Here is a 24633-nt window from a genome sequence, read left to right as displayed (position 1 = left end):
TAACTCCCTCCTCCAAAGCGTGGGGGCTTCTCGCAGTGTCTCAGGAGAAATGGCCACTCCCCTCACAGCCAATTTACAGATGTCCAAAGGGCGGGGCACCAAAGGGGATGTAGAGGCACCATTGGCTAGAAGCAGGGACAGGACACAGCACCGGTGACACAGGCACACTCTCTAACAGACAGTTTGTGGGTTGGGGTGGCTTTGGGAGCTGGAGAGAATGAGGGGTGAGCTGAGATCCCACGCAGTGGGAAGGGAGGGGGTTCCCTGGGGAGAGAGGTGTTCTGGCGAAGGGTGGTTCAGATACAGCGCTGTGAGCTGGATGGGGGAGGTGGCCCTGAGTCCGGTGTCAGGACCCCTGTTGCCACGTAGAAGGTACTGTGCTTCTGGGTCTCCAGGAAGGAAGTTGTTTCTGGGAAAAGCTCAGTATGCTTAGTAAATCAAGTTTTCATCATTCAGTACTAAATGCTTTCGTCTAATTACCCCTGGGGACAAGAGGAGGCCAAGGTGCACGTCTGAAGAGAGGGTGGTCCTGGGGAAGCAGGTGGGAAAGGGGTTCAGAAAGGGTGGGGGCCAGCACTGTGGTGTAGCAGGTAAAGTCTCTGCATGTGATGCCAGCATCCCATATAGGCGCTGGTTCGAGACCCAGATGCTCCACTTCCCATCCAGTTGTCTACTAATGCACCTGGGAAATCAGCAGAGGATGGGACAAATCCTTGGGCCTTTGCACTCATGTGGGAGACCTGGATGAAGCTCCTGGCTCCTAGCTTCGGTCTGGTCCAGCCATGACTGTTGCAGCCGTCTGGGGAGTGAACCAGCAGAAGGAAGATCTCTCTTTCTGTGTCTCTGTCTCTCTCTGTAGCTCTGACTTTCAAATAAATAAATAAATCTTAACAAAAACAGAGAGAAAGTAAGGGGTGGGAGGGCAGCTTGGTCTCTAGAATTGAGTGCCAGGGAAGGTGGCTGGAGGGCACGGCAGGAGCCCCCTTTCCAAAACTCGGGTTAGGCTGAGGCCAGCTCCTTAACTTCCCTGGGCCTTGCTCTCTGCATCTGGTAAGTGGGGTAGTGACAACGCCTCCCTCATGGGCTGGTGGGAGCGTCAAAGGTGACCATGTGGCTAAGCCCCTGGCGCCATGCCTCACCCACCGTGAGTCCTCGCCCAGGATGCTCATTGGCTGCTCTTATCCTTCATGGCTCCTGTGTTGCTTTGAGGGCTGAGAGTGATTTCTGGACCTGCTTGATGAGCGGTGCCTGGTGCGTCACCACCGACACGGGCTGACTGCTGCTTCCACCTCTTCCGGTTCAGGTGGTGTCTCCCATTCAGGGCAGAGCCGGGTGGTGAGGATGGGGATGCAGGCCGGGCTCTGCCTGGCTTCTCCTCTGTCGTCACACAGCGCATGGAGCCTTTGCAGAATGGTGGAATGCTGGTACCTTCGAGTGTGCCCCACGCAGATCCCCCGAAAACATAGCCCGAGTCTATGGGAGTTATTGTAGTATGTGTGGCAGGGGCAAAGGGGTTGCAGGTGGAGCTATTCCGGGATGTTTCAGGTAGAATTGGATCTGACGTAAGAATGGAGGTGCTTACAGAACCCGGAAAGGGATGGAGAGACAGCGGTCAGCGCAGGCCGCTGAGAGCTCTCTCATGAGTACACCTGCCTGCCATTGTCCCACGGTCCCCACACCAAGGCAGGGGACATGTGGAAGACAGCCGGAGGGACTTGCACACCTTCATGTCTGCCAAAATCCATGGGCAGCTCACCACCACTGCCCACGGAGCCCTGCATTGGGTCGGCTCCCTCCCCCCACAAACACCCCACCCCCACCCCCGGTCTGCAGACTCTGTGAGCATAAGGGGAGCCTGAAGGGGGTGGGGCTGCTGTTGCAGCAGACAGTGTGTCAGGGTGGTCATGGGACTTCCCGGAGCCCCAAAGGCATGGCCATGAATGCAGAGGCAGGGCCCGTGTCAGGAGGGCAAGCGGCCACGGAAGGTTCGCCATTTTGCTATGGGCTGGGAGCCATAAGCGGCAAAGCTTATGGGGGCAGGAGGGCCAGAGGAGGAGGAGGAGGAGGAGGGCGGGGAGGAGGAGCAGGAGGAGGAGGAGGCCTGGGAGGCAGACGGAGTGGAGTAGCAGCAGGAGTGGGGAGTTCCCAGCAGAAGGCCCTGGGCTGGCAGGCAAGCAACGCTGGCTCTCCCAGCATGGCTGAGTGGCTGGGTAGGTGGGACTCATAGGCTCATATGAGATCCCATTTTGCCCCCAAAGACCCCAAATCCTGAGTCAAGGCTGAGGAAAGAGCCAGGGGAAGCCAGAGGTTCAGCGGGAGGACTGTGGGGTCCACGGGGAGGGTCATGAGTGCCGGGTGTCCAGTGCGGATCGAAGGACAGTCTTAGAAAGAACTCAGTTCAACCAGGGCCTGAGGAGCCGCTTGCTCTGGGCAGCACCTCGGGCGCAGAAGTGGAGGGAGATGGCCTGGGTACAGTCTGCTCCCCGGGCTGCCGGGTGACAGAGGAAGCGATGCTGATGACGACGGTGGCGAGCAGACACGAGTGGGCCCTGCTGCTGCCTGCCTCACAGACGGGGAGCCTGCGGCTCAGCGAGGGTGGGACCTGTCCCTGGTCCTGGGCTCCCTGCTGCATCCTGCCCACGTGCTGCCTCGCGCCGCCCTGGAGGGAGACCCTGGTGCCTCCGGGGAGCTGAGGGACACTCTGTGGGTAGGGTGACAGGGGAGCCGAGTTACAGGCAGTAGGACGCGTGTCAGGGCTAGGCGTGGGAGAGAGGGTGATCCAGAGAGTGGGGACAGAGGAGCGACGTCCTGGGTAACCACAGAGCTGTGAAAGTAGAAAAGGCAGAGCTGTTAAAATTCTGTCTTGCCTGCTACCCATAATCACTTGCTCGCTCAACACAAGTCGGCGAGCGGCCGCTCAGGAGCAGCTTGGCGGGGGTGGCAGGTGGGCCAACAGTTACACCTAGTGGGGCCGCACTGCAGGGCGGCAGGTAGAGGGCCCTGGGCAGTTCTCGCAGGGGTGGGGGCTCCCCAGGTGATCAGGTGGGTGGGCAGAGGGAGCCTGGAGGCCTTGCCGGGGTCCCATCTTCCGTTTGCCTGGACAGTGCTGGGGAGGCGGGGCAGGGAGAGGCGGCAAGGGTGAGCAGGGCCCAGTGATCTCGTCCCAGGGGGCTGTGGAAAAGCCATGCCCCAGCTTTGGGCAGCGTTGTCAAGGACTGGAGACCCCTGGTGCTGTGGCTAGGGTAGAGCGAATCAGACAGGGTGCGGGGGGAGGGAGAGGGCTGAGCTCTCGCTGGCAGGTACACCGAGCAGGCGAGCCGCCACTGGGCAAATGGGGGAGCTGGTGACAAGACGAGGGCCCCGCCCTGGCACGGGTAGAAAGAGGGAAGTTTGACAATAGCGTAGAATGCAGACATCACAGGACAAGGTGACGTTTGGAAGTGGGAGGTGAGGGAGGGTTCAGGGAGTCCCGGCTTCGGGACATTTGCCTGCAGGCCGCCCACAGAGGACAGGGGATTCAGAAGAGAGGCAGAGACCACCATGGAAAGACTCTGATGCCAGCGGACGCAGTACGCCATGGGGCTGAGAGAGAGAGGAGGTGGGGTGGTTGGGGCACCGACTCCCCAGCCGAGGACAGGCAGGCGGGAGGTGGGTGGCTCCCGCTGCTGTTCCCTAACTGGAGGCTTTAATTATGGGTGTAGCAGGCAATCGTAGTGCCACATGTGTCAAGTGGATTGAAGTCTATGCATTAAAATAATAACAAAAGCTGAATGGGTCCTCTGTCACATGTTCTGTCCCTCTTCTTCCATCCCAGCAGCCCAGAGAGCCTGGAGGGGCCCCTGACCCCTGGCCCCTCCCCTGCCACCAGCTGGTGGCTATGTTTGCAGTGGCAGAGGGTGAACTCGCTGTGGAAGCAGTGTGTAGAATCTTTGTTGCTTCCTTCTCTGCCTGCCTTTTCAGGAATAGTGTTGATGTTTTTTTTTTTTTTTAACTCAGAGATACGCTGAGAAAATGAAGTAAATTTAAAGGAGAAGGAGACGAAATTATCTTTAATTTCAATAGCTTTTTCCCATGTGAAAAAGCGACAGTTCATTGCAAAATATTTGTCTTCATTACGGTTGGTATCATTATTGATGGAGAACTCCTGTAGACTAATGGGGAAATCTCTCCAGGAGGCCCGAGTCCAGATGAGCTATTTCCACCTTGCCACGGACACGCCGGCTGAGCACGCCCCCCGCTTCTGGGCGCCCCAGCTTTTCCTGCCGTACAGCCTGCAGAGCACGCTGCTCCTGGTTTGATCAGCCTGGCAGGGCCGGTGGAAATCTCCAGGACTGCTAGCCTCTGTGTCTTGCAGAGCCTTGCTAATAAACATGTGTGTTGACTGGCTGAATGATGGATGTGTGATGGCCAGCACGCAGGTGTGGGAGTGAAGATGGATCTATCATGCAGTCTAGCCATGCCATTTCACGGAGGAAGCAGGTGCAGCCCAGAGAGGGTGCACCACACCCGTGAGCTGCAGAGCAGTCCTGAAGTTCAGCTCTTCAATTCCAGAAGTCTCTTTGTGGTTCCACACGGCCTTCTACTGGCCCTACTGCTGAGAGATGTTGTAGACCAAGCAGATGGGAACAGGTACTAACTGTTGGTTTTGCTATTCAGAATAAGAGGATCTTTAAAAAAAAAAAAAAACAAGTTTCGTTTGTGATGATGGCTACTGTAGGGGCCTGGAAAAGCAGCCCTGGGAGCTATGGCACAGCAGGTGAGGCCACAGCTTCAGGTGGGGTCCTGGCTGCTCTGTTTCTGATTCAGCTCCCTGGTAATGGACCTGAGAGGCAACAGATGATAACTCAAGTACTTGGGTCCCTGCCACCCATGTGGGAGATGTGGATGGAGGTCCTGGCTCCTGGCTTCAGCCTGGCCTAGCCCTGGCTGTCGTGGGCATTTAAGAAGAGAAGTAAGGAACAGAAGATCTCCCCCTCCATCACTCTGCCTAACAAATAAATATAAATAAGGAAGCAGGTTGATGTCAAGCCTTGTATATGTCCACCAGTCAACAGCAGGGTGAGCCAACTCTTCACATACTCTTGTCCCCATTTCACAGACAGGCCTGCTGAGGCTCAGAGAGGCTGCGAAGGATCTTGCCCACAGCCTCACGGGTAGCCAGAGGGCAGGAACTGGTTCTGGAACTCAGAGGCTCAGAGCCACTGCCCCATTGCTGCTGCGGCCTGCAGCGGGCGTTCTGAGGCCACAGCTTTCCTGATGGGGAGCCCGGGAAGGCAGCCATGGCCTAGGATGCTGACGTAGTCGATGAACACAGTGAGCTCCTGAGAGCAGCCCCGACTTGGAGGAGTTCCTGTGGGTAAGCTGAGTGTCTTCGCAAGCCGTTCCCTGGTCTCAGAACTTTATGGGCACACATCGTAAATCGGTACAGCGTGACATTTGGCTGTCGGCTTGGAAGCGACGTCAGGGTGATTTAGGACTCCTGCCCGCGAGTCAGCACAGGGAGAGCTTGGGGTGGGGGCGCTGGGGCCTTGATGAGCTGTTTATTCCTCTGCCCTGCAGTCACTCACACTAGGCCCAGGGGCCATGCCCTGAGCTGGTAAGGATGCGAGCCTGGCAGGTCGTCTCCTGTTTGGACAAAGACAGCATCACCCGTGGCTGATGCCACTGGCTCCCCTTGTCCTAGGACCTGGGGCCCCTGCGTGTGTGCCCAGTGCTCCCGAGAATACGTGCAGAGCTCATGGCAGTGAGGCAGCCACAGGGCTTGCCCTCCTGGCCCGCCGTGTGCCCCTGGCTTCTCGGCATCCCCGGCCACACGTCCATCGTGACATATTATTAACACCTCCTTCTGTCTCAAGCCGCTTCCCTTCCCCTGGGAGTGCTGTGGGTTTGAAATGATGGTCTTTAATCATTTCTTAAGTGACCAGCCCTGAAATCATTTCTTAGTGCCATACACACAAATTAAATCATAAATCCACAGTGGGCCCTGCGAAGGACTCCGGTGCAGCCTGATTAAGAGCAGAGAGGAGGCTGTCCCAGGAGAGAGAAATCAGCGCGCCCCGAGGAAAGGCCAGGGCCTTGGAGAGGAGGGGGACGCTCCCTGCCCACCCCCCTTCTGCACGGGGCCCCCTTGCGTTTCTGTTTTCTGCTCTGGACAAGAGGCCCTGGGGAGGCAGACGTGTTGGGGGAGGCAGGGCAGCACCTACGTCAGGTTAGGGAGAGCGTGCAGCCCCGCCCCAGCCTAGCCGCCCACGCTCGGCTGGCCAGGGTCAGCTAGCTCTCTCTCACCTCCTCCAGGGGGCCTGCCTCTCTCAACAACCCTAGAAAGGAGACTGTCCAATTCTCTCCCTCTCGCATGGCACTCCCCTTTGCATATCCATGTGCTGTTTTATCAGTACCATTAGCCTGTGGTTCTCCCGCTGGACTTTGCATTCTTTGAGAATGGGCACTTCAGCTGAGCCTGCTCTGAAGAGCCAGGCTGGTGCGGCCAGGGTTTGAATCCACAGTCGCTGAAGCTGTGTGGTCCAGGGTTTGGAGTTCTGTTGCAAAAGAGCTGCCACATTCCCGTTCCCTTGCTTCGTTTGCGTGATTGATTTCTGTAAGCCACCGAGCATCTCAGTTCAGAATCTGGGTTTCTTCTTGCAATATGGGAAAAATAAAACCCGTCGCTTCACCGTTTCAGAAGCCTACCACGAAGACAGAGCCGAGAGCGGATTGGTGGGGAATGTGTCAAAACCCTTTCACTCCTTGGAACAGTTCCATTTGAAAGTCAAGATGTTGGTGTTGCAATTATTACTCGATCCCCGGATGGTGCGCGCACTTCCAGAAATGTGCTTTGCTTAATGAACCAGTGGGTCTTCAGCCCCCACTGATGAATTTGGGGATCGACTACCTGTCATCATGAAGTAATTGACACATCTTGGCGAATTGCTTCTGTTCCTCCGCTGGCAATCTGGGCTCTCACTGAGAATGAGCGGAGAGACGTGCTACATGGGAGCAATATTGTTTTATGGACCTTTATCTTGGTTATTAACCAATGAACGCAACGCGCAGAAATGGTAAGGGGGGACTTTGGTAATGAAGCTTCATAGGATTATAATGATTATTGGCTGGCACGGACAGCACCCAGGTTTCCGTGCACGTGGTACCCTCAGCTTGCTCTCTGTTCTGTGCCCCTATGCTGGCGGACATAGTAGGCAGGCTCCTGCTGTCCCCATGCCCAGCCTCTCGTCCTGGAGTTCCCTGGGAGGCGGGCGCACGTGCTGGAGGCTCGCCTGCCACATCAGAGCTGGAATGCCAGCGAGCACTAAGAATTGCCGACGCCCACGGACAGCAAACGTCTTGCCTTCTGGGAAGCTGGCACCCACTAGAGGCAGGAGCAGTGAGGGAGGTGAGCGCCCCCGCCCAGCCTGCTGTCCAGCTGCCCAGCGTCCTCAGGGAAACTCAGCCAGTCTCCAGCACCGACGCGCTCGTCACTCCTTTGTGTACCGAAAGCCCCGGGAAGATGGATGTGCCTTTCAGAGCAGGCCTGTGCAGGATACCCGGCGACCACATCCATACATCACCGCTTTACGTCTGGCCAGGAACCCCGGGCGGGCAGGGACCCTGAGCCCGCGATGTAGACCCTGGTGATTTTCTTCCTTCCCTGGGAGGCAGGGAAAGTAGGACCAGACACAGTGTGAGCAGGAGAGGAGTGCATCTCGTCCCCCTCCCAAGCCTCTCTTCTGAGCTCACGTGCACTTGGTTTTGCGAGTCTGAGCCCGAGGACGCGTGCTCCTACAGACGGCCCCCGCCCCGTGCGTGCCCTGCTGCAGGGAAGCGCGGTGAAGGGCATCTGTCTAGAAGCCAGAAAGAAGTCATAGACTGCTGGGAAATGTTGGCCAAGATGTTGTCCCCCTCAGAACCTCGCGTCACTGTCAGTGAAGCAGGAATGCCGCTAGCTCTCTCACATCGTTATACTGAGCAGAAATGGTATGGCAGGATCACGTTTGCCTGCAAGAAACTGAAAAACGGAGGAAGATGGTTGTGGTTCTTAAAAGATGAGGCTTTTCCTCTCTGCCATGTAAAACAAGCATGGGCTGGTATGGCGTTCCCTGGGGATGCTGGAGACCCAGGGGTATCCTATCTCACAACTTCCACCTCACCGTCCAGGATGGTTGCTGGAATTCCAGCCATCAGGTCCACTTCCCAGCCAGGAAGAATAAAGAAGGGCAGAAGAAACGCTAACTGTCTCTCTGGAAGATCACAGCCCAGAAGTCACCTATGTTACTGCTTATGTTTCCAGACCTTGGTGACTCAAGCCAATGACCTTACACTGGAAACATTATTTACGGGGATGTCCCAAGTGGTGGGCCCAATGTTGACATTGGAAAACAGAAAACATTAGGGACCAGCACTGTGGCGCAGTGGGCTAAGCCTCTGCCTACAGCACTGGTATTCCATATGGGCTCCGATTTGAGTCCTGGCTGCTCTATTTCTGATCCAGCTCTCTGCTATGACCTGGGAAAGCAGTAGAAGATGGCCCAAGTCCTTGGGCCCCTGCACCCACGTGGGAGATCCAAAATTCCTGGCTCCTGGCTTCGGATCAGCCCAGCTCTGGCCACTGCAGCCATTTTGGGGGTGAACCAGTGGATGGAAGATCTCTCTCTCTCTCTCTCTCTCTGCCTCTGCCTCTGCCTTTCCATAACTCTGCCTTTCAAATAAATAAATACAAATAGAAAACACTAGCCAGATGATGGCGTACGGTGTGGAAACGGCATGCCCTCATTTCATGGTGGAAAATATTAACAGCTACTTGAGCAGTTATTACATGTCAGTCACTATGCCAGAATTTGGGATTTATTATCTCGTTCAGTTATCAAAGACAGCTCTAAGAGACAGGGACTATTGTTAGTCTATTTTTACACATAAGGAAAGTAGGGCTCGTAACTGAAGTTGATATCCCTTTTCTCATGAAGTCATACTGGTGTGTAGTTTATGGGTTTTTAAAAAGAATTGATTTATTTATTTGATAAGGTTGATTTATTTATTTATTACTGATGTACTTATTTGAAAGGCGGAGAGACAGAAAGAGAGAAAGAGAGATGGTCTGTCTGCTGGTTCAGTCCCCAGATGCCTGCAACAGCCAAGGCTGGGCCAGGCCACAGCCAGGAACCAGGAGCTCCATCTGGGTCTCATGCATGGGAGCAGGAGCCACCAGGAGCTGCCTCCCGAAGCCACAGCCGGAAGCTGGATTGGAAGTGCAGAGTGGCCAGGGCTCAAATCGACACTCAGTATGGAACCTGGGCCTCCCAGGGGAAGACAGGACCTGCTCAGCCAAAGTTCCTGCCTTAATTTAACGTTTAACCTGATACATACTAGTTTTTGTGGACTCCAAGTAAATTTACTTGGTTTCAAACTGTTGAAACCAGGGCCTATCCAGGCTCTGGAGTCAGCTAGCCTGTGCTGAATTACCAGATACACCACCAGCTGGGGAGGCCTTGGAGAAGCTCTTGGACTTACTATCTGACTCTCAGTTTCTTAACTTGCAAGAATGGGAATAGGATAAGATGAGATCATTCAGAGCCAGGTACGTAGCCCGTGATAAATGCTGCCATTGTTACTATCAGTGAAACACTTGGTATGCACATCACCACAACTGGGTAGCCAGTGTTGGCTTGGAAAGAAAGAGTGAAACCCATCAGGTATGGAGGGTGGGAGGGGCTGGCCCGACATCCCACCCTAGCCTTTGCTCTGCTGGACGTGCTGGTCTCTCCTTTAATAAGAGCACTTTGCTGGCCTGACCCAAAGGCCTGGGAGGGAAAGGCAGATGGGAGAGAGAGAGCGAGCGAGCGAGCGAGCAGGCCGTTTCCTCGGCGGCAGAGGGACCAGTGTGGTGTTCGCCTGTTGTTCCTTCAGCCCTGGACTTGTGCCTTGCTGTCTGCTTGGGGGAAATCATTTCTCAAGCTGCTCAGCAGGGCCTGCTGCCCTCCCCCAACCCCCTCCCCCCTGCCCCGGCCCGCCCCATCCCCCTAGGTCTGCACCTGCAGCTCCGTCCCTGGCCCTCTCTGATGTGGTGGCTTCAGCTGAACGGCTTTCACTTCTCCTAAGTGCCCACTGAGATCTAAGTGCTAAGTGCACCCTTAACAACTCTGATCTTTGCTGCAAGCCTCTCCCTTAATCATGTTTAACTGACAAACCCGAAGGCAGTGGGCGATGCTAATGTTCACCCAGGAAGCTGCAAACAGGGAGGACACGGGGCACTCTGGAGATTGCTCCTCAGCACCTGGGAAAAAGTGGTCACCCAGAGATCACAGTCACCCCACCCTTTCCTGCCTCTCCTTGCTCTGATTGACAGCACCCACGGGTCCGTTCACAGCCTCCGGGGGTCTCCAGCGCCTAGGGTTGGGCCTGCTCAGCTGCGTGGAAGTGGGGGTCCTCTCTGTTTCAGGATCGGTAGCCTCTGTTATAGGCTACCTCAGTGTTGCTGAGAATCGGAGCACAAGTCTTGTGTCAGACACGACCGAATCTGCTTGCACCGCCTGCCTTCTGCCCTGGAGATGTCTTTGTGCCGGTGTCCTACCTTGTTAGGGTCACTCCTACTTGGAGAGTATTTGGGAGTGAGTAGAACCGTCATTTCTTTTTAAAAGATTTATTTATTTTTTCAAAAGGTAGGGTTACAGAGGCAGAGAGAGAGAGAGAGAGAGAGTGAGAGAGAGAGAAAGATTTTCTATCCACTGGTTCACTCCTCAAATAGCCACAGCTGCCAGAACTGAGTTAATCCAAAGCCAGGAGCCAGGAGCTTCTTCCAGGCCTCTGACATGGGTGCAGGGGCCCAAGCACTTGGGCCATCTTCCGCTGCTTTCCCAGGCCATAGCAGAGAGCTCTATCAGAAGAGGAGCAGCTGGGACTCAAACTGGCGCCCATATGGAATGCCAGCACTGCAGGTGGAGGCTGTACCTGCTTCGTCACAGCACCAGCCCTGAGCATAACGTTCTTATTTCAAACTTGATCGTTACTTATGGTGATTTCACGTTTTCAGAGTTGACTGTGGACCTTGCAAATGCTATCTGCTGTCACTGCATTTTGGGATTTTGGGAGCTGAGGTTTGGCTGAGCAACTGCCCAGGCTGCCAGGGTGCGGCAGAGGCAGTTCGTCCTGACTGTGACTTCCTGCATGGCCTTGGACAGCTGCCGGAGAGGTCCATGGGCCACACAGTGGAGGCGAGGGCAGTGTGGGGGAAGGGTTCCTGTCCCTTATCAATCCAGGGTGCCTGTCCTTTTATCTGTCACAATAGCTCTGGTGATGCAACTTGAGCATTTTCGACTCAAAGCTTTAGCACTGTCCTTACCAAAAAGTAAATTTTTTAAAAAAAAAGTATATTGCTTTTGCTCACCGTCCCGCTTGATCGCTGTGCAATATCGTTAAAGATTGATGCCTTTGTGGCTTTGTGACCTGGGGAGAAGCTGGAAATTCCACTGTGTCCATTTTTACTCCTGGGTTTCTGTAAAGGTCACAGCAAAATTATTTTATCAAGTACAGCACAGAAGGGGAAAATCTTAATCTTATATTATACATATGCAGCACTTGACCTTCTGTGGAGATGCGGCACCTCTTAGCTACACTTACTCACACATAATGCAGCTCTTCCCAGCTGCACATGGAGAGAATAATTAGACACCCTGGCATCCCGGTTGGAGGGGAGGCTGTGTGCGGAGCCGACCTCAAAGATGAGAAGGAGAGAGCTGAGGCAGGTGGGAGCAGGTCAGCTGCAGCAGGCTCGTCCTGATAACGGGGCCACGTGGGCCGATGGCTCACATACTGGCATTGCGACATGGCCCAGCTAGGCTCTTCTGCCGATGGTGTACCTCTGCCCCAGTAGATTGCCTTCGCTGGGCCTCGTTTTTCCCATCCTGACTCTGCTCTGTGCCAACTTCCATCTTCAGTTAAGGGGTAGTTGCTGCCTGGGATGTTAGAGGTTCTCAGCTCAGCTCTGTGTTGAGTGGAAGGGAGTACAGTGATTGATTAATGATGTCTGCTGTGGCAGGCTTGTGGAGGTGGTGACTGTGCCACTGCTGGGTATTGGCTGACCCTGTGCTAGGGTATCTTTAAGGTCTTTTCCGATGCTGCCTATCTGTAGTTCCCAGACTTAGGGAACCCTGGGGTGGGGCTTGGAAAGCATGGAACAAGAACAGCTTCCCCTATAGGCTGTGTTAGAGTTTTGAAGAAGTGAGATTTGTGTGATGCATCCAGACATGGCGGCTTTCATTTTTATTTTTCCCTATGGGCTCCGTGAAACACAGGGGGAGCAGGTGGAGGCAGCGCCTTTCCCAGGTGCGATGACTCAGCAGACCCGGCCGAACTGTGTGTGCCCAGCCGCCCAGCTGCCCTGCTGCTGGCGCCTCGGGGGCCTGGCCGGGCTGTGCAGCCCTGGGCGGCTTCTCGCCATTGTCCAGCCTTCAGAGACATGGTGAGAAGTCCCATTCATTTATCTGGAGGACTTGGTTATAAATTCTTTTTTAACAGAGTCTATCAAGGTCTGTGTCAGGGGAAGTACTTAAAAATAAGGTTTTTCTCAGGCCGAATGCTTCCGCTTGAGAACGTGGGAAGCAGCGCGTCTGCCAGCATATGTCCTGCTCGCCCACTGCCCACGGCACCAGATTGATGGTGTTTTTAGAACACTGGCAGCCAGGCTCTGACGAGGGCAGGGACAGGGCCCGGGGAGGGGACGGCTGGGGATTCCCTTGCCCCTGCTGTAGCCCAGGGGGGCAGAGGCCTGGCGCCTGCTGGAGGAGTGGCTGTAATGACCGGGCTCTCACCTTCCTCTCGCTGGTGGCTGAGAGGGAAGTGGCTGCTGGCAGGGGCTTCTGCCTGCTTCTAAAGCTCACGTTCCCCTCCCCCTGCCGCAGCACGGGTTCTCCACCTCCTGGCCCCTGAGAGCTGCGGCTGTCCCTGTCTGGCTGTGACATCATCGGCGGTTCTAGAGGAGGCCTTGTCCTGGCCCACACTCTGAGAATCCTTTCTCCCCCTGGCCGTTTGCTGCGTCCACTGGCCTCTGCCCTGGCATCCTTACACCAGTCCTGCCTCACACTCCTCTCTGATTTTCTGCTATTTGACAAGGTGCTTCTCTGCTCGAAAGCGCCGTACAAGTACAGCGTAACAATTGGAAGATATAGAGCTCAGGGAAAACAAGGGCTCCAGCCACAGTCTCACGATGAAATAACAAGTGAACCACTGTTGCTGTGTTAGGGGACATGGTTGGTTCCCACCGCTTGTGGCGGTACCTGGCTGATGCTACCACCTGGTCCACATATGGATGCACCACAGTTTATTCGGCCACTGTCTATTCTAGGGCCTATAGGTTGTTCCTGACTTCCTCCTGCTAAAAACAGTGCTATCCTGAATACCTTCACGGTTAAATCTTTGAGCTGAGTGGTGGTTATTTCTTTGGGAATTAACCATGGAAAGAGGAGCATGAGCACCTTCCTAATCCCCTTTGCCCTTCTAGGTCCTACTTGTCCACCAAGCAGAGCTCCTCATGGGCCCTGGGTCAGCTCACAGAGAGACCTCGGCTGCTGGAACCCTGCTCTGCTCCCCCTTCACTCCCTGCTGGCCTCTCCAAGTTTGTAAGAACCCGGGGGAAATGCAGGCCCCGTGCAGGCCTCTGTGCAGTGGCTCCTTGTGTCCCTGTTGGCTTTGCCCAGCCAGGACCCCTGCGTTCTGGGTGCCACCTCTGGCACGCGGAGCATCCCTGTGGAAGCAGGTTGCCACATTTATGCTGGACTGGGGACAGACAGGGACGTCCAGTGGCCTCCCCAACGATGTCTCCCACGTCCTCCCCTCTCCCTTCTGTTTTGAGGGAGGCTGGGGCAAGGCATGCATTCAGCTGCGTCCCTACTTGCATGGTGACCTCAGAAAGGCCTCTGCTTGCCCTCTGCCCTTGCTCCTCCTGGGCATCGGAACTGCTTGGTGGGCTGGGTCAGACTCAGACTGATGGCTCCACCCCCAAGGTGTTATGGCTCAGGAAATCTGCAGAAGGGGCCAAGAGTCTGCGTTTCTCCAGCTTCCCGGATGCTGTGGATGCATTTGTCTTGTCTGGGTTGCTGTAACCAGCATATGATAAGCTGTGTGGATTCGATGGCCGACACCGGGGCTGGCGTCCTGGTGCAGTGGGTTAAGCTCCTCTTTGCAATGCCCACATCCCGTATGAGCGCCGGTTCAAGTCCCAGCTGCTCCACTTCCTATCCATCTCCCTGCTAATGCTCCTGGAAAAACAGCCGATGAGGGCCCAAGTACTCGGGACCTTGCCACCCATGTGGGGGAGACCCGGATGGAGTTCTGGGCTCCTGGCTTTGGCCTGGCCCAGTCCCAGTCATTGCAGCCATTTGGGGATTTACCCAGAGGATGGTCGTTCTCTTTCCTTTGCTCGCTGTTACTCTTTTAAATAAAATATATCTTTTAAAAATCAATGGCAAGCACTTATTTCTCACAGTTCTGGATGCTGGGGGTCCAAGATCAAGGCTACGGCAGATCCAGTGCCTGGTGAGACCCCAGCCTGGTTGGCTGTCTTCTTGCTGTGACTTCACACGTGGAGAGAAGAGAGAAAGCCAGCTCTCTGTGTCTCTACTCATAAGGGCCCTGATCCCTTTGTGAGGGATGCTCCCTTGTGACCCAATTTCCTCCTGGGCCCCGCCTCCGAACCCTGACCCGCTGGGCCTGGACTTCAGCTCAGGATGTGCGAGAGACACCAGTGTTTGGTCCACAGCACTGCTGGTCTGGAGGCCCCGGTTTGAGAACCACTGGCCTAGAATGTTAGAAGACACCCTGGGCTTGCTTATGGCTAGCCCCAGGCCCCAGACGCGGATGTTGGGCCAGAATTTCAGGATCCAGCCTTGGACTCAATTCCGAGAGGCTCTGGTGGCCAGCCCAGCCTCCCACGCACTGGGCTGCCAGCAGTGACAGGGACCTGAGTGCCTGCTCCTCCCTCGGCTGCTCTTCTGCGTGTTGTCCACCGGTCCTGGTCAGAGGGCTCTCCACTCCCTCCATGCAGAGCAGCCCTCCTGACCCCTCCCCGCCTCTGTAGCCACTTCCAGGCTGCCTTCCAGGCTGCCTGGCTGAGCCCTTGAGCGCTGTTAGTGACAGTCCTGTGTGTCGCGATGCCGCCAGCATTCACCAGTCTCAGCGTGTCACCCTGAGTGATATGGTATATGACACAGCTAAGTGTGCGCCTGCACAGGCCATTACAGCTGGCTCTGGGCCCAGGGAGGCAAGAACTGGAGACCTGTTTGGCTTCACATGCGCCGGCTGATGTAGAAGTGAGAGTGCTCCAGCCCCCTCCCACCACGGCTGCTCTAAAGACTCTGACGCGGGAAACCCTCGCAGCTCCTCAGGCCTCACCTTCCCGTTTCTGTGCCAGCCTTTGCCCTCCCTCCACCCTGTGGATGTGCCAGCTCCTCTAGGCAGCCTCCCCAGCTCCCCCAACTCTCCCCGCTCGGGACCTCTGGCGTGGGCACCCCCACCTCTGCTGCAGAGCCCAGCTCAGCTCCTCAGAACCAGAGGGTGCCGTCCATCCTTTGCTCTCCTCTGCAGATCTTACAAGTGCAGAGGATGGGATTTGCTTTGACTCCTAAAGCCACATACATGCAATGTACAGAAAGGCAGTAATGCTCAGTAATGCTGCCACTCCCGGTTGTTATTTGTGAGTTTTGTGTGTGGGCACGGTGAAGTTCATGCTGTCTCTATAGTTTCAGAACCCACTTCTCAAAGGCTTTATTCAAGATGTAATATGAATGACTGTGTAGTATTCCACTATGTGGGTGATCCAGAATTTATTTATTTATTTAAAGATTTTATTTATTTATTTGAGAGGTAGAGCTACAGACAGTGAGAGAGAGAGACAGACAGAAAGGTCTTCCATCTGCTGGTTCACTCCCCAGTTGGCCACAAGGGCCAGAGCTGCGTCGATCCAAAGCCAGGAGCTGGGAGCTTCTTCCAGGTCTCCCACGTGGGTGCAGGGGCCCAAGGACTTGGACCATCTTCCACTGCTTTTCCAGGCCACAGCAGAGAGCTGTATTGCAAGAGGAGCAGCCAGGATTAGAACCGGCGCCCATATGGGATGCCAGCGCCATATGGGATGCCAGTGCTGCAGACGGAGGATTAACCTACTGCGCCACAGTGCTAGCCCCCAGAATTTATTTAATCAGTACTTTCTTCCCTCTCTCTCTTTCCTCCCAGCCTCCCTCCCATCCTACCTTCCTTCTTTCCTTCCTTCTTTCCCTGTTTTAAACAGCATTGTGATGAATATCCATGAATAAAAATCTTTTTCTACATCTACTTACTTTTGCTTTAGAATAAGTCTTTGGAAGTGCCATCACTGAATCCAAACTTTGAGCCTTACTATACATCACTTCATAACTCAAATGCAGATCAGTAAGAATCCACCCTTGGAATGAGAGTGCCCGTCCTCTCACGCCCTCTAACATTAAGATCAGTGCCGGCCCACTAGGCTAATCCTCCGCCTGCAGCGCCGGCACACCAGGTTCTAGTCCCGGGTTGGGGTGCCAGATTCTGTCCCAGTTGCTCCTTTTCCAGTCCAGCTCTCTGCTGTGGCCTGGGAAGGCAGTGGAGAATGGCCCAGGTCGTTGGGCCCTGCATCCGCATGGGAGACCAGGAGGAAGCACCTGGCTCCTGGCTTTGGATCGGCGCAGTGCGCCGACTGTAGCAGCCACTTGAGGGGTGAACCAACGGAAAAAGGAAGACCTTTCTTTCTTTCTCTCTCTCACTGTCTAACTCTGCCTGTCCAAAAAAAAAAAAAAAAAAAATAGGCTTTGTGGTCAGTATTGTTACAGGCTGTATCTTTGGGGCCTTATCACGGCAGCCCTTCAGGGAGCACTCAGTTCCATCAGATGCGCATGCCCATGTAGAAGGCTTGTGCTGACCCCTGGGGAAAGGGAAATACAAAGATGACAAAACCTAGAGCTTTCGAGCTGGTGTGGTAGTTGAAGGGGTGGATGGATGAGGGTGCAGGCATGGGCGGAGGCATTCCTGGGAACGGCTCCCGGGCTCTCCGTTTTCTCAGCACGTAGCCAGGGATGTAACAGGTGGGGAGCTGGGTCTCTCAGGTTGCTCAGGGAAAATGATGCTGGGAAAGCTAAGGCTGCAGTTGAGATGAGGAATGCCATACCGGGGCCCTCAGTGCCACTGCCAAGCCTCATGCCTGGACTTGCAGAGCCGAGAAGCCCTGTTGTCAGGGATGGTTATCAATTTCAGGCCCCATGGGGACCTCGAGGCCGATGGAAGAGCTAAGCAGCTGTGGGCATGGCTCCCCGGATGTCTTGCTCTGTCCACCAGACCCATCCTTCAATGCTTAGCGGCTGCTGAGACAGGCACTTCCGCCTCTTACAGAGTGGGAGCAAAGCATGGAGACAGAGAGGAGGTTGAGGAGCCACGAGCCCTGGGCTGTGAGCCTCTCTCCTCCTGGGGAGGAGCATAGGACGCCTCTCCCTGTTGTCCTAAACCTCCCCAACCCAGCTGCTGAGCTGCACCTGCCTGGAGAAAAACCACACCCGGTTCCTAAGCAGGGGATGAATATTCATTGGCATGAACCTTTGCAAACTCATTTGGGGGAGAAATTAGATCAGGAGAAGTAATCAGATTATTAAAAAGAAAGAGCAAGGACAGAAGGCGGTGGCGGAGAGAAGAGTCGCATTTAAAATGCAAGGAGAGACTGTCTTCCTGCGGAGTGGCTCTGACCCCCTGGACTGTACTCCGGCAATGGTTAAGCTCGCCCACATTTCTGCTGCATGAAAACGCTGGGTTCTGAGGCCTCGGTTGAGGGGTGGGGGGAGGGGCAGAGGCAGTGGGCACCCTGCGCATTTGAAAATTATCAAATAATGTTTTGAGGTTTTCCTCTTATCTTCCTTCGACATCAAGAAAAATTGCAGGAGCTAAAGAGGCTGTGGTGAGTGCTGAGTGACAGGTTAAAGGGCCCCAATAAAGATTAGATGGTCCACTATCTCCGAGGAAATTGCATAAAAGTGGTTATTCCCTCTTGCTTCTATTAATTTCCTCTTCCTGGCTGCTTGGAAACGCTTCATAACCTGATGCTGCAGATGGGGACGAGCGGCGCTTTCCATTATCTCAATCACTGCACTGTTTATGAGACACTTAATCTGTTTCTTTATAAAGTAATAGTACTGTAGGTGATGGATTCAGTGTCACTGGAAGTCTGCGTGCGGGGGGGGGGGGGGAGGGAGGGGCGTTCTGGAGAGTGGTGGAAGCAGCCGGTAATTTGTTACATGGCTGAGGCTGCGAGGATGGGGTGGGTGTTTCAAGGTGACCTCCGGGATACCAGCTAAAGGTGATGCGTATGAGCCCCTGCTGCTTCCAGGGGGAGGGAAATGTGTGTTTGTTTTGCCTGGCAAATGGGAAATGCACAAGCTCAGGGATGGGTAGGCAGGTCTTGTCTCCTCCTCTGCCGAAGCCAGGGGCAGGACATCAGGCTGCATGCCGGTGCTACCCGCAAGCCACGGCTCCGCCAGCTTTCCAGGTTTGTGTTTGAGCTAGGACCCCTTGCTCCACAGCGGGAAGCAAGCTCCCTTTTCTTAAAGAAGCAAAGCACTTGTGGGCGGCACCTGTGTCAGAAACGGACCGCCCTGCATGTTACAGGCAAAGGCTTTGCTGGACTCCACAGCCAGGTGCCTGCCGTCCCCGCCCGGAGTAGTCATGACACTTCCCCCACTGAGGTCCTAGGCTACTTTCAGACCTGATTTCCCGTCCCCCCCTCTGCTGTTCTTCCACCTCTTCCTTTCCTGCTTGGTCTGCCCTGCCCCTGAATGTCACCTCCTACAGACCCTCCTCCTCTCGGGTGCACATCCTGGCTAACCGGGTCCCGGCACACACACACACGCGAATCAGAATCAACGTTCCGGGCTCTGCCTCCCCAGCCAACAAGGGCACTTCCTCAAATCTGCCACCCTGTGCACCTGGCTCATGGGAGATGCTCAGGGAACCTTCGCTGAACGAGGGGCTTCTAACGATACTAACGGTGCTGGCTGTATTTCCCCAGAAGAGAAAGGCAATCCCCAAGTTTTGCAATATTAAAGCAGAGAACTGGGTCATCCACCTCAAAAACTGTTATTTTCAGCAGGTGTGCAGTCTCCAGGCTGCCAGAGTCCCCACTATGCCCTGTCGTGTCCCTCTCAGCCACTTTCCACACTGCCCGTGGAAGGCCATTTGCATTTGCTTCTCTGGCCTAGACGTTCCTTGTCAGAATCTCCTGAGAACTCCATTTATCACCTCTAATTAAAACTGCTTTCCTTTTTTTTTTTTTTTGCTCAAGTGGCAGCTTAGTATTCTTATTTATTTTTCTATGTTAAATTTCTAGTAAAATATCAATATTGTTAATGTCTATTTAGTATTAGTGCTGTCTGATACAAGAGGAGCTCAAAAGACTTTGTGGAGCAAAGCCTGGCACTTTAGCCATAATTTAAAGCATTAATTCTGGGAGAAAATATGGTACAAGAGTGGTTACAAGTTGCAATGTAAAAGTTTAAAAATGAATTTAGGACTACTGCTTCATTGTAAGTTAGGGAATGCCTGCACACAGATTTTATTAAGATATTAATTTATGAAATCTGAATATTAATCTGAATATCCATCCTTTGTGCAATCATAGTTAAAATATATTTGATAGATACAATGATTCACCTATTATCCCAATCAGAAATCATCTAAGGAGAAATACATCCTTCCCTTTCACTCCACGATTTATTTGCCTAATTTGAGACTCAAAACATATATTCTGATGCTGGATTATAAAAACCGCTGCAAACAAAGTCTGTTTTCCTACAGGGGGTGGGTACGTTGGAGTGAAGAGCAATCAGCATTATTTAGCACACATTAAGGCTGGCTTCATTTCATGCCGAGTTTACTAGGTTTTGATGACCCATGGAGTTATTGGAGAAATCTAAGCTAAGATGAGCTACTGATGAGCGCACTGAGGCTCTGAGGGGTCCTATAATTCTCCAGGGCTCACTTAAGTCAGTGCCCAGGACCCTCCAGCCACTGTTCAGTGCTCCCTCCTCTGCTGAAGATGGAGTCGGCCCGCCCCCTCCCAGTACCTGTGTCTCTGAGCCGCCATCCGCTAAAATGTGGCTTAGAGCCACTTGCTTCCCCGTCCTCCCGCTGTGGTCACCTTGCTTCCCCATCCTCCCGCTCTGTGGTCACCTTGGAGCACAAAACACTGCGTTCCTGCATCAGAAATCGCACAGGAAGGCACTTTCCCAATCCCTCTGCTTTTTTGTAGATATCGGCATGATTGTTTATGCTGTTAACTTATTAAATGGGAAGTGAGGAGGCTTTTAAGAGCTGCAGAGAAAGGGAAAACACCCTGTTCTTCTTGGCGTGATACATTAAGGAAATTACAGAGCTACAGGAAGGACTATGAATGCAGGAGTCCTCACCGCTTCCCCTCCCCCACTTTCCAGGAAGCTCCTCTGAGTGCGGGCAGCACAGGGCTGGAATTCTCTCTCTTCCTCAGCTCCAGCACTGAGCGGGGCCCAGGATCACTGGGATTTATCATGGGCAGGGCCAAGCACCCCCCCCCCCCCCCCGGAGATGAGGTAGAAAAGGAAAGGGGATGGGGGAGAGACTCTACTGAGCAGGCTTGGGAAGGTAGGGTAGTAGCCAAGTGAGCTCAATGCTTTCCTTTGGGATGTCTTATTTGGTGGGTCCTTAGTGAAGGTTCAAGTTGTGTTTTCTTTCTATGGAGTGGTTTCTTTTGGATGAGCGGAGATGGGCCAGTAAGTGGCTCCCTTTTGCGTGGGTTACAGGATAGCATAGCATTCCATACACCGGATTTGGAAGTTCTGACAAAGTCTGCAATGCGGAATCAAATTAACTTTTTAGAGCCACGTTTTCAAAACATCTGACCACAGCGCCCTTTTATAAGTCATTGGCGTTCACAACACAAAGAGCTTAGATGCCATGGGAATCACTTGGGGGCTCCCACCTCGGGGCGCACCAACAGCAACCGAAATCCTTTCCCCAGTTGCAGTGAGCAATGGAGGGAGAAAACTTGCACAGCATACAAGATAGTGCTTCCCTCTTGTCTTGCCTGAAAAGCCGTGAGTGTTCTTTCCACAGCTTGCGTGTAGCTCATCACTAACATTGCTCCCCCTGTGTGGTGCGGGCTAGCTTTTTAACCTCTCCATGTCCCACTCTCCTCATTAGTAAAATGGAGATAATAATAACTACTCCATAGAATAGTGCCAGTGAAGCACTTCCTAAGACGAGATAGCAGATGGCGACTACTGCTATTATTAAAGAGTGCTGTGCACTTTGCAGGAGGGAACAATCTATTTGGGGAGATGAGCTTCGCGTAAGGATAAACTCTTAACGGTGGCACTGCCACCACTGCCACAATCGCATTGTGTGATCGTTGGGTGACCACTGGGAACACAAGCTCCTCAAGCCACGCTCTGGCCTCTGAATTCCTTGCATCAGTTTCTCAGGAGGTGAACGATTAATGCTGGATGAATTAGTGAGGGCAGTGCTAAGGCCAAAGAGGTTGACGGGGCAGTGAGGTGTATGCAGCCTCAAGAGAGGACGAGCCGGGGCAGGTTTCCTGAGGACAGGAAGAAGCAGGAGCTGAGATGCTGACAGAGGCCCTCAGGCAAGAGGGGCAGGCAGGGTCAGTCTTTTAAAGGCTCAGCAAGGAGAGCAGGTATCTGGACTTGGGGGGGGCCTCTGTAGAGGAGACCTTGTCAAGACTGCGGGGCAGCTGGGAGGCAGACTTTGCAGGACATGACCATGCACTGGTCCCACAGGACACCAGGAAGGGGATCCCCACGTAGGAGGCAACCTCCAGTGGGTATTGAGATGTGCCACCTGCTCCCAACTTTTCCCACTGCCAAGCATGTGATAGATGACATCAAGTTCATGACATGTTCCCTCATGTGCTGCCTGCAAAGCCATATTTTTCTTGCCTCATCCCCAAAAGCATATCAAAATGCAATTAAGGGAGAATGATGTTCTTAAGGTGTTAACCTTGAAATCATGTTAATTTATTTTTTAAAGAATCACTCAGAGTTTTCAGTCTTTTATCATCATTCATAACAAGTTCTGATTCACACAACTCACAGTGTCCCTCTGTGGGTTGCCACATGGCATTTAAGAGCTATGGATCCAGCCCATCACTAACCAGGAATTCTCTCTGTCTAAGGCCATAAGGCAAGATTGATTCAGGGAATTGCATTAATCAGGCAGAAGGGGTATTTATGTCCCAGCCACTGAGCTACATGTTGAATTAATTTTCAAAATTTAATCTCTGGACACACCTGAAAAGGAAGAGTAATTTTTTGGGTTGTTCAAGTGAGAGAGGTCATTTGTGCCAAGATGGTTGTCTCTCACTATGGGTGTTTGGAGATCAGATGGTACTAAATGTGAGTTTTCCCAATGTGAGATGCTCACCTGGTGCAAGGGGGCATCTGGGTATCCCTTCAAGAGGGCAGAATCTTTCATGCTCTAGTTCTGGGAAGGGCTTCCGGCTGCCACCCTTCCACTCACTCTCACATGGTCTCTTTGTGTTCCAGCCTGCCCTGCAGGGACGTTCAAGGCCAACCAGGAAGCTGAGGGCTGCTCCCACTGCCCCTCCAACAGCCGCTCCCCTTCGGAAGCGTCTCCCATCTGCACCTGCCGGACTGGCTATTACAGAGCAGATTTTGACCCCCCGGAAGTGGCGTGCACTAGTAAGTATCTAGAGCTCTGGCATGGGGAGCTATTCAAGGAGGGGTTCTGGGCTGGGGAAGAGAAGGCATTTCCCTTCCATTTCGTGCAAAGTAGAAATGCTGGCCGTGGTGCTGAAATGTACAGCTCTCGTGCTGGCCAGGCACAGGGCCCTTTCCTCCACTCAGGGGTACAAGGTCAAGATGATGGACTTTCTTTCCCCAAATGAGACAGCCTTCCTCCTACCCAAGAAGAATGACTTCTGCTTGCCAGATGGTAAAAACCTCAGCCACAGAGTTCCTTGAGTACAAAATCAAGATCCATTAGGATATTCCAACAATTAGTAACTATTCCAGTCAGCACCTCCAAGAGACCGCTCTTGGTTCTTAAGGCTAAGACTCTCCCCTCTCTTCACTGGTCTTCATGTATCTCTGTGGCCAGGCTTCCCTTGGAACTTCCATCAGTTTATTAACTGTCCAGTTGTTCTGTAGTTGTTTTAACTACTAAATGAACGTCTGTTTGTGCCAGGATCATAGATACATCTCCCCATGTCTCTTCCAGGGCCCACCATGGTGTAGCACCTGTGTCCTTGCCAGGATACAAGATCAGAGGCCTGACCACAGAATGAGCCTCTGAGGCACAGATTGTCAGGGCTGGTGCTCATGCATCAGCTACATCCACTCTGCCACTATCTTCCGTATAGGGAAGGGCAAGAGTATGGAGACAGCCTTCCTCTCTGAGAAGGGATGAGGAAAGGGGGCTTTCCCTCCCACTCTCCTTTCTCATCATCACGGGAGGCAGTATGCACTGCACCCCTTCCCTGCATAGCACATTGGGGAACCTGTGTTTACTCCCCTAAGGGCTGCAGATCTGAAATGGGAGTGGTCCCTTTTCAGTAGTCCCATTATATTTGGGAGTCAGTGCTCCGGGTGAGACTCCAACCATACTAGAACTTTCTTCTGCATTGGCTCCTTGGGAGCAGGGACACTTCCTCAGCCCTCCTGGGACCCAGGAGGGAAGATCACAGAAGACTGCTTCCTGCACACTTGCCGTCTGATGGACAGCAAGCATGACTGGCCTCTGAGTGGAAGGATTTCTGAACTGTGGCCTTGTAGTGTGTGTGTGTGTAACCTTTGCTGGGTGCAGAGGAGGGATGAAAGTATCTTCTAGATCAAGGCCCTGGGCGCGATCAATGCTTATAGATTTGAACCGAGGAAAAGCTCATCCTCTTGTAAACTGATTTTCCCCAGACCTCCGTCTCTGGTGAGCTGACGTGACCAGAACAGATTGCATTTCTGCCACCTGGAGTCCCTGATCTCTGCTGTGGTGTCTCCCCCACTGATTTCTGGGGCCCCTGGGGGCCTTCAGTGAGCCTGAAGACTATTGGTCCATCTATGTCTTTAGAAATCACTCAGTGATGCCAGTTCACTGCTGCCTCGGTGTCCAGCAAAGGCCCAGTCTCTGTCATGGCCAAAGCATGTGCCCAGGCCCATATGGCTTCCCACCGGGAAGCATTTCTTTCCATCCAGCTCATGAGACCCTCTTACTGGCCTAGCCCGCTCTGCAGATCCACTCATGCATGGAGAGCCATGGGCTTCCCAGCTTCCCGCTTCAGCAGACTCACTCTGCAACAGCATCCAGTCCGTGGATAAGGCCATTGAGAGGGCAAGTGGACCAGTGACCACATGCTTGGAGTGCTGGAGTGGAGCTGTCCTCCTGGCTGTTACATCTCGCCTGTCTGTCTCTCAAGGCTTATCTTCCAGCCATCTGAACTGATGCTTGAACCAACTGTCCCCAAACCTGGAGTTTTCCTAGACCCTCTCTGCACTCCCCCTCCCCGTGTCCTTGAGTCCACCCTCATTCAAGTTGGACCTCATGGGCTTTTCCCTCTTGTGCCTGGTGCAGCCAGGTCTGGGGTTGGTCTGTCACACA

The 24633-nt window shown here is 53.6% G+C and overlaps 1 protein-coding gene across 1 annotated transcript in view; it reads left to right on the top strand.

Moving 5' to 3' along the window:
- Positions 1-24633, top strand: part of EPHB1 (EPH receptor B1) — a 309194-nt gene that overhangs the window by 138144 nt on the left and 146417 nt on the right. The window contains exon 5 of the mRNA XM_062182316.1: positions 22569-22724. Coding sequence (XP_062038300.1) covers positions 22569-22724 — 156 coding nt within the window. The remainder of the gene's footprint in view (positions 1-22568; positions 22725-24633) is intronic.

This window comes from Lepus europaeus, chromosome 2 (genome assembly GCF_033115175.1).
Source record: "Lepus europaeus isolate LE1 chromosome 2, mLepTim1.pri, whole genome shotgun sequence".
In the NCBI taxonomy this organism is placed as follows: Eukaryota; Metazoa; Chordata; class Mammalia; order Lagomorpha; family Leporidae; genus Lepus; species Lepus europaeus.
This window is presented reverse-complemented; position numbering and strand designations above follow the sequence as displayed.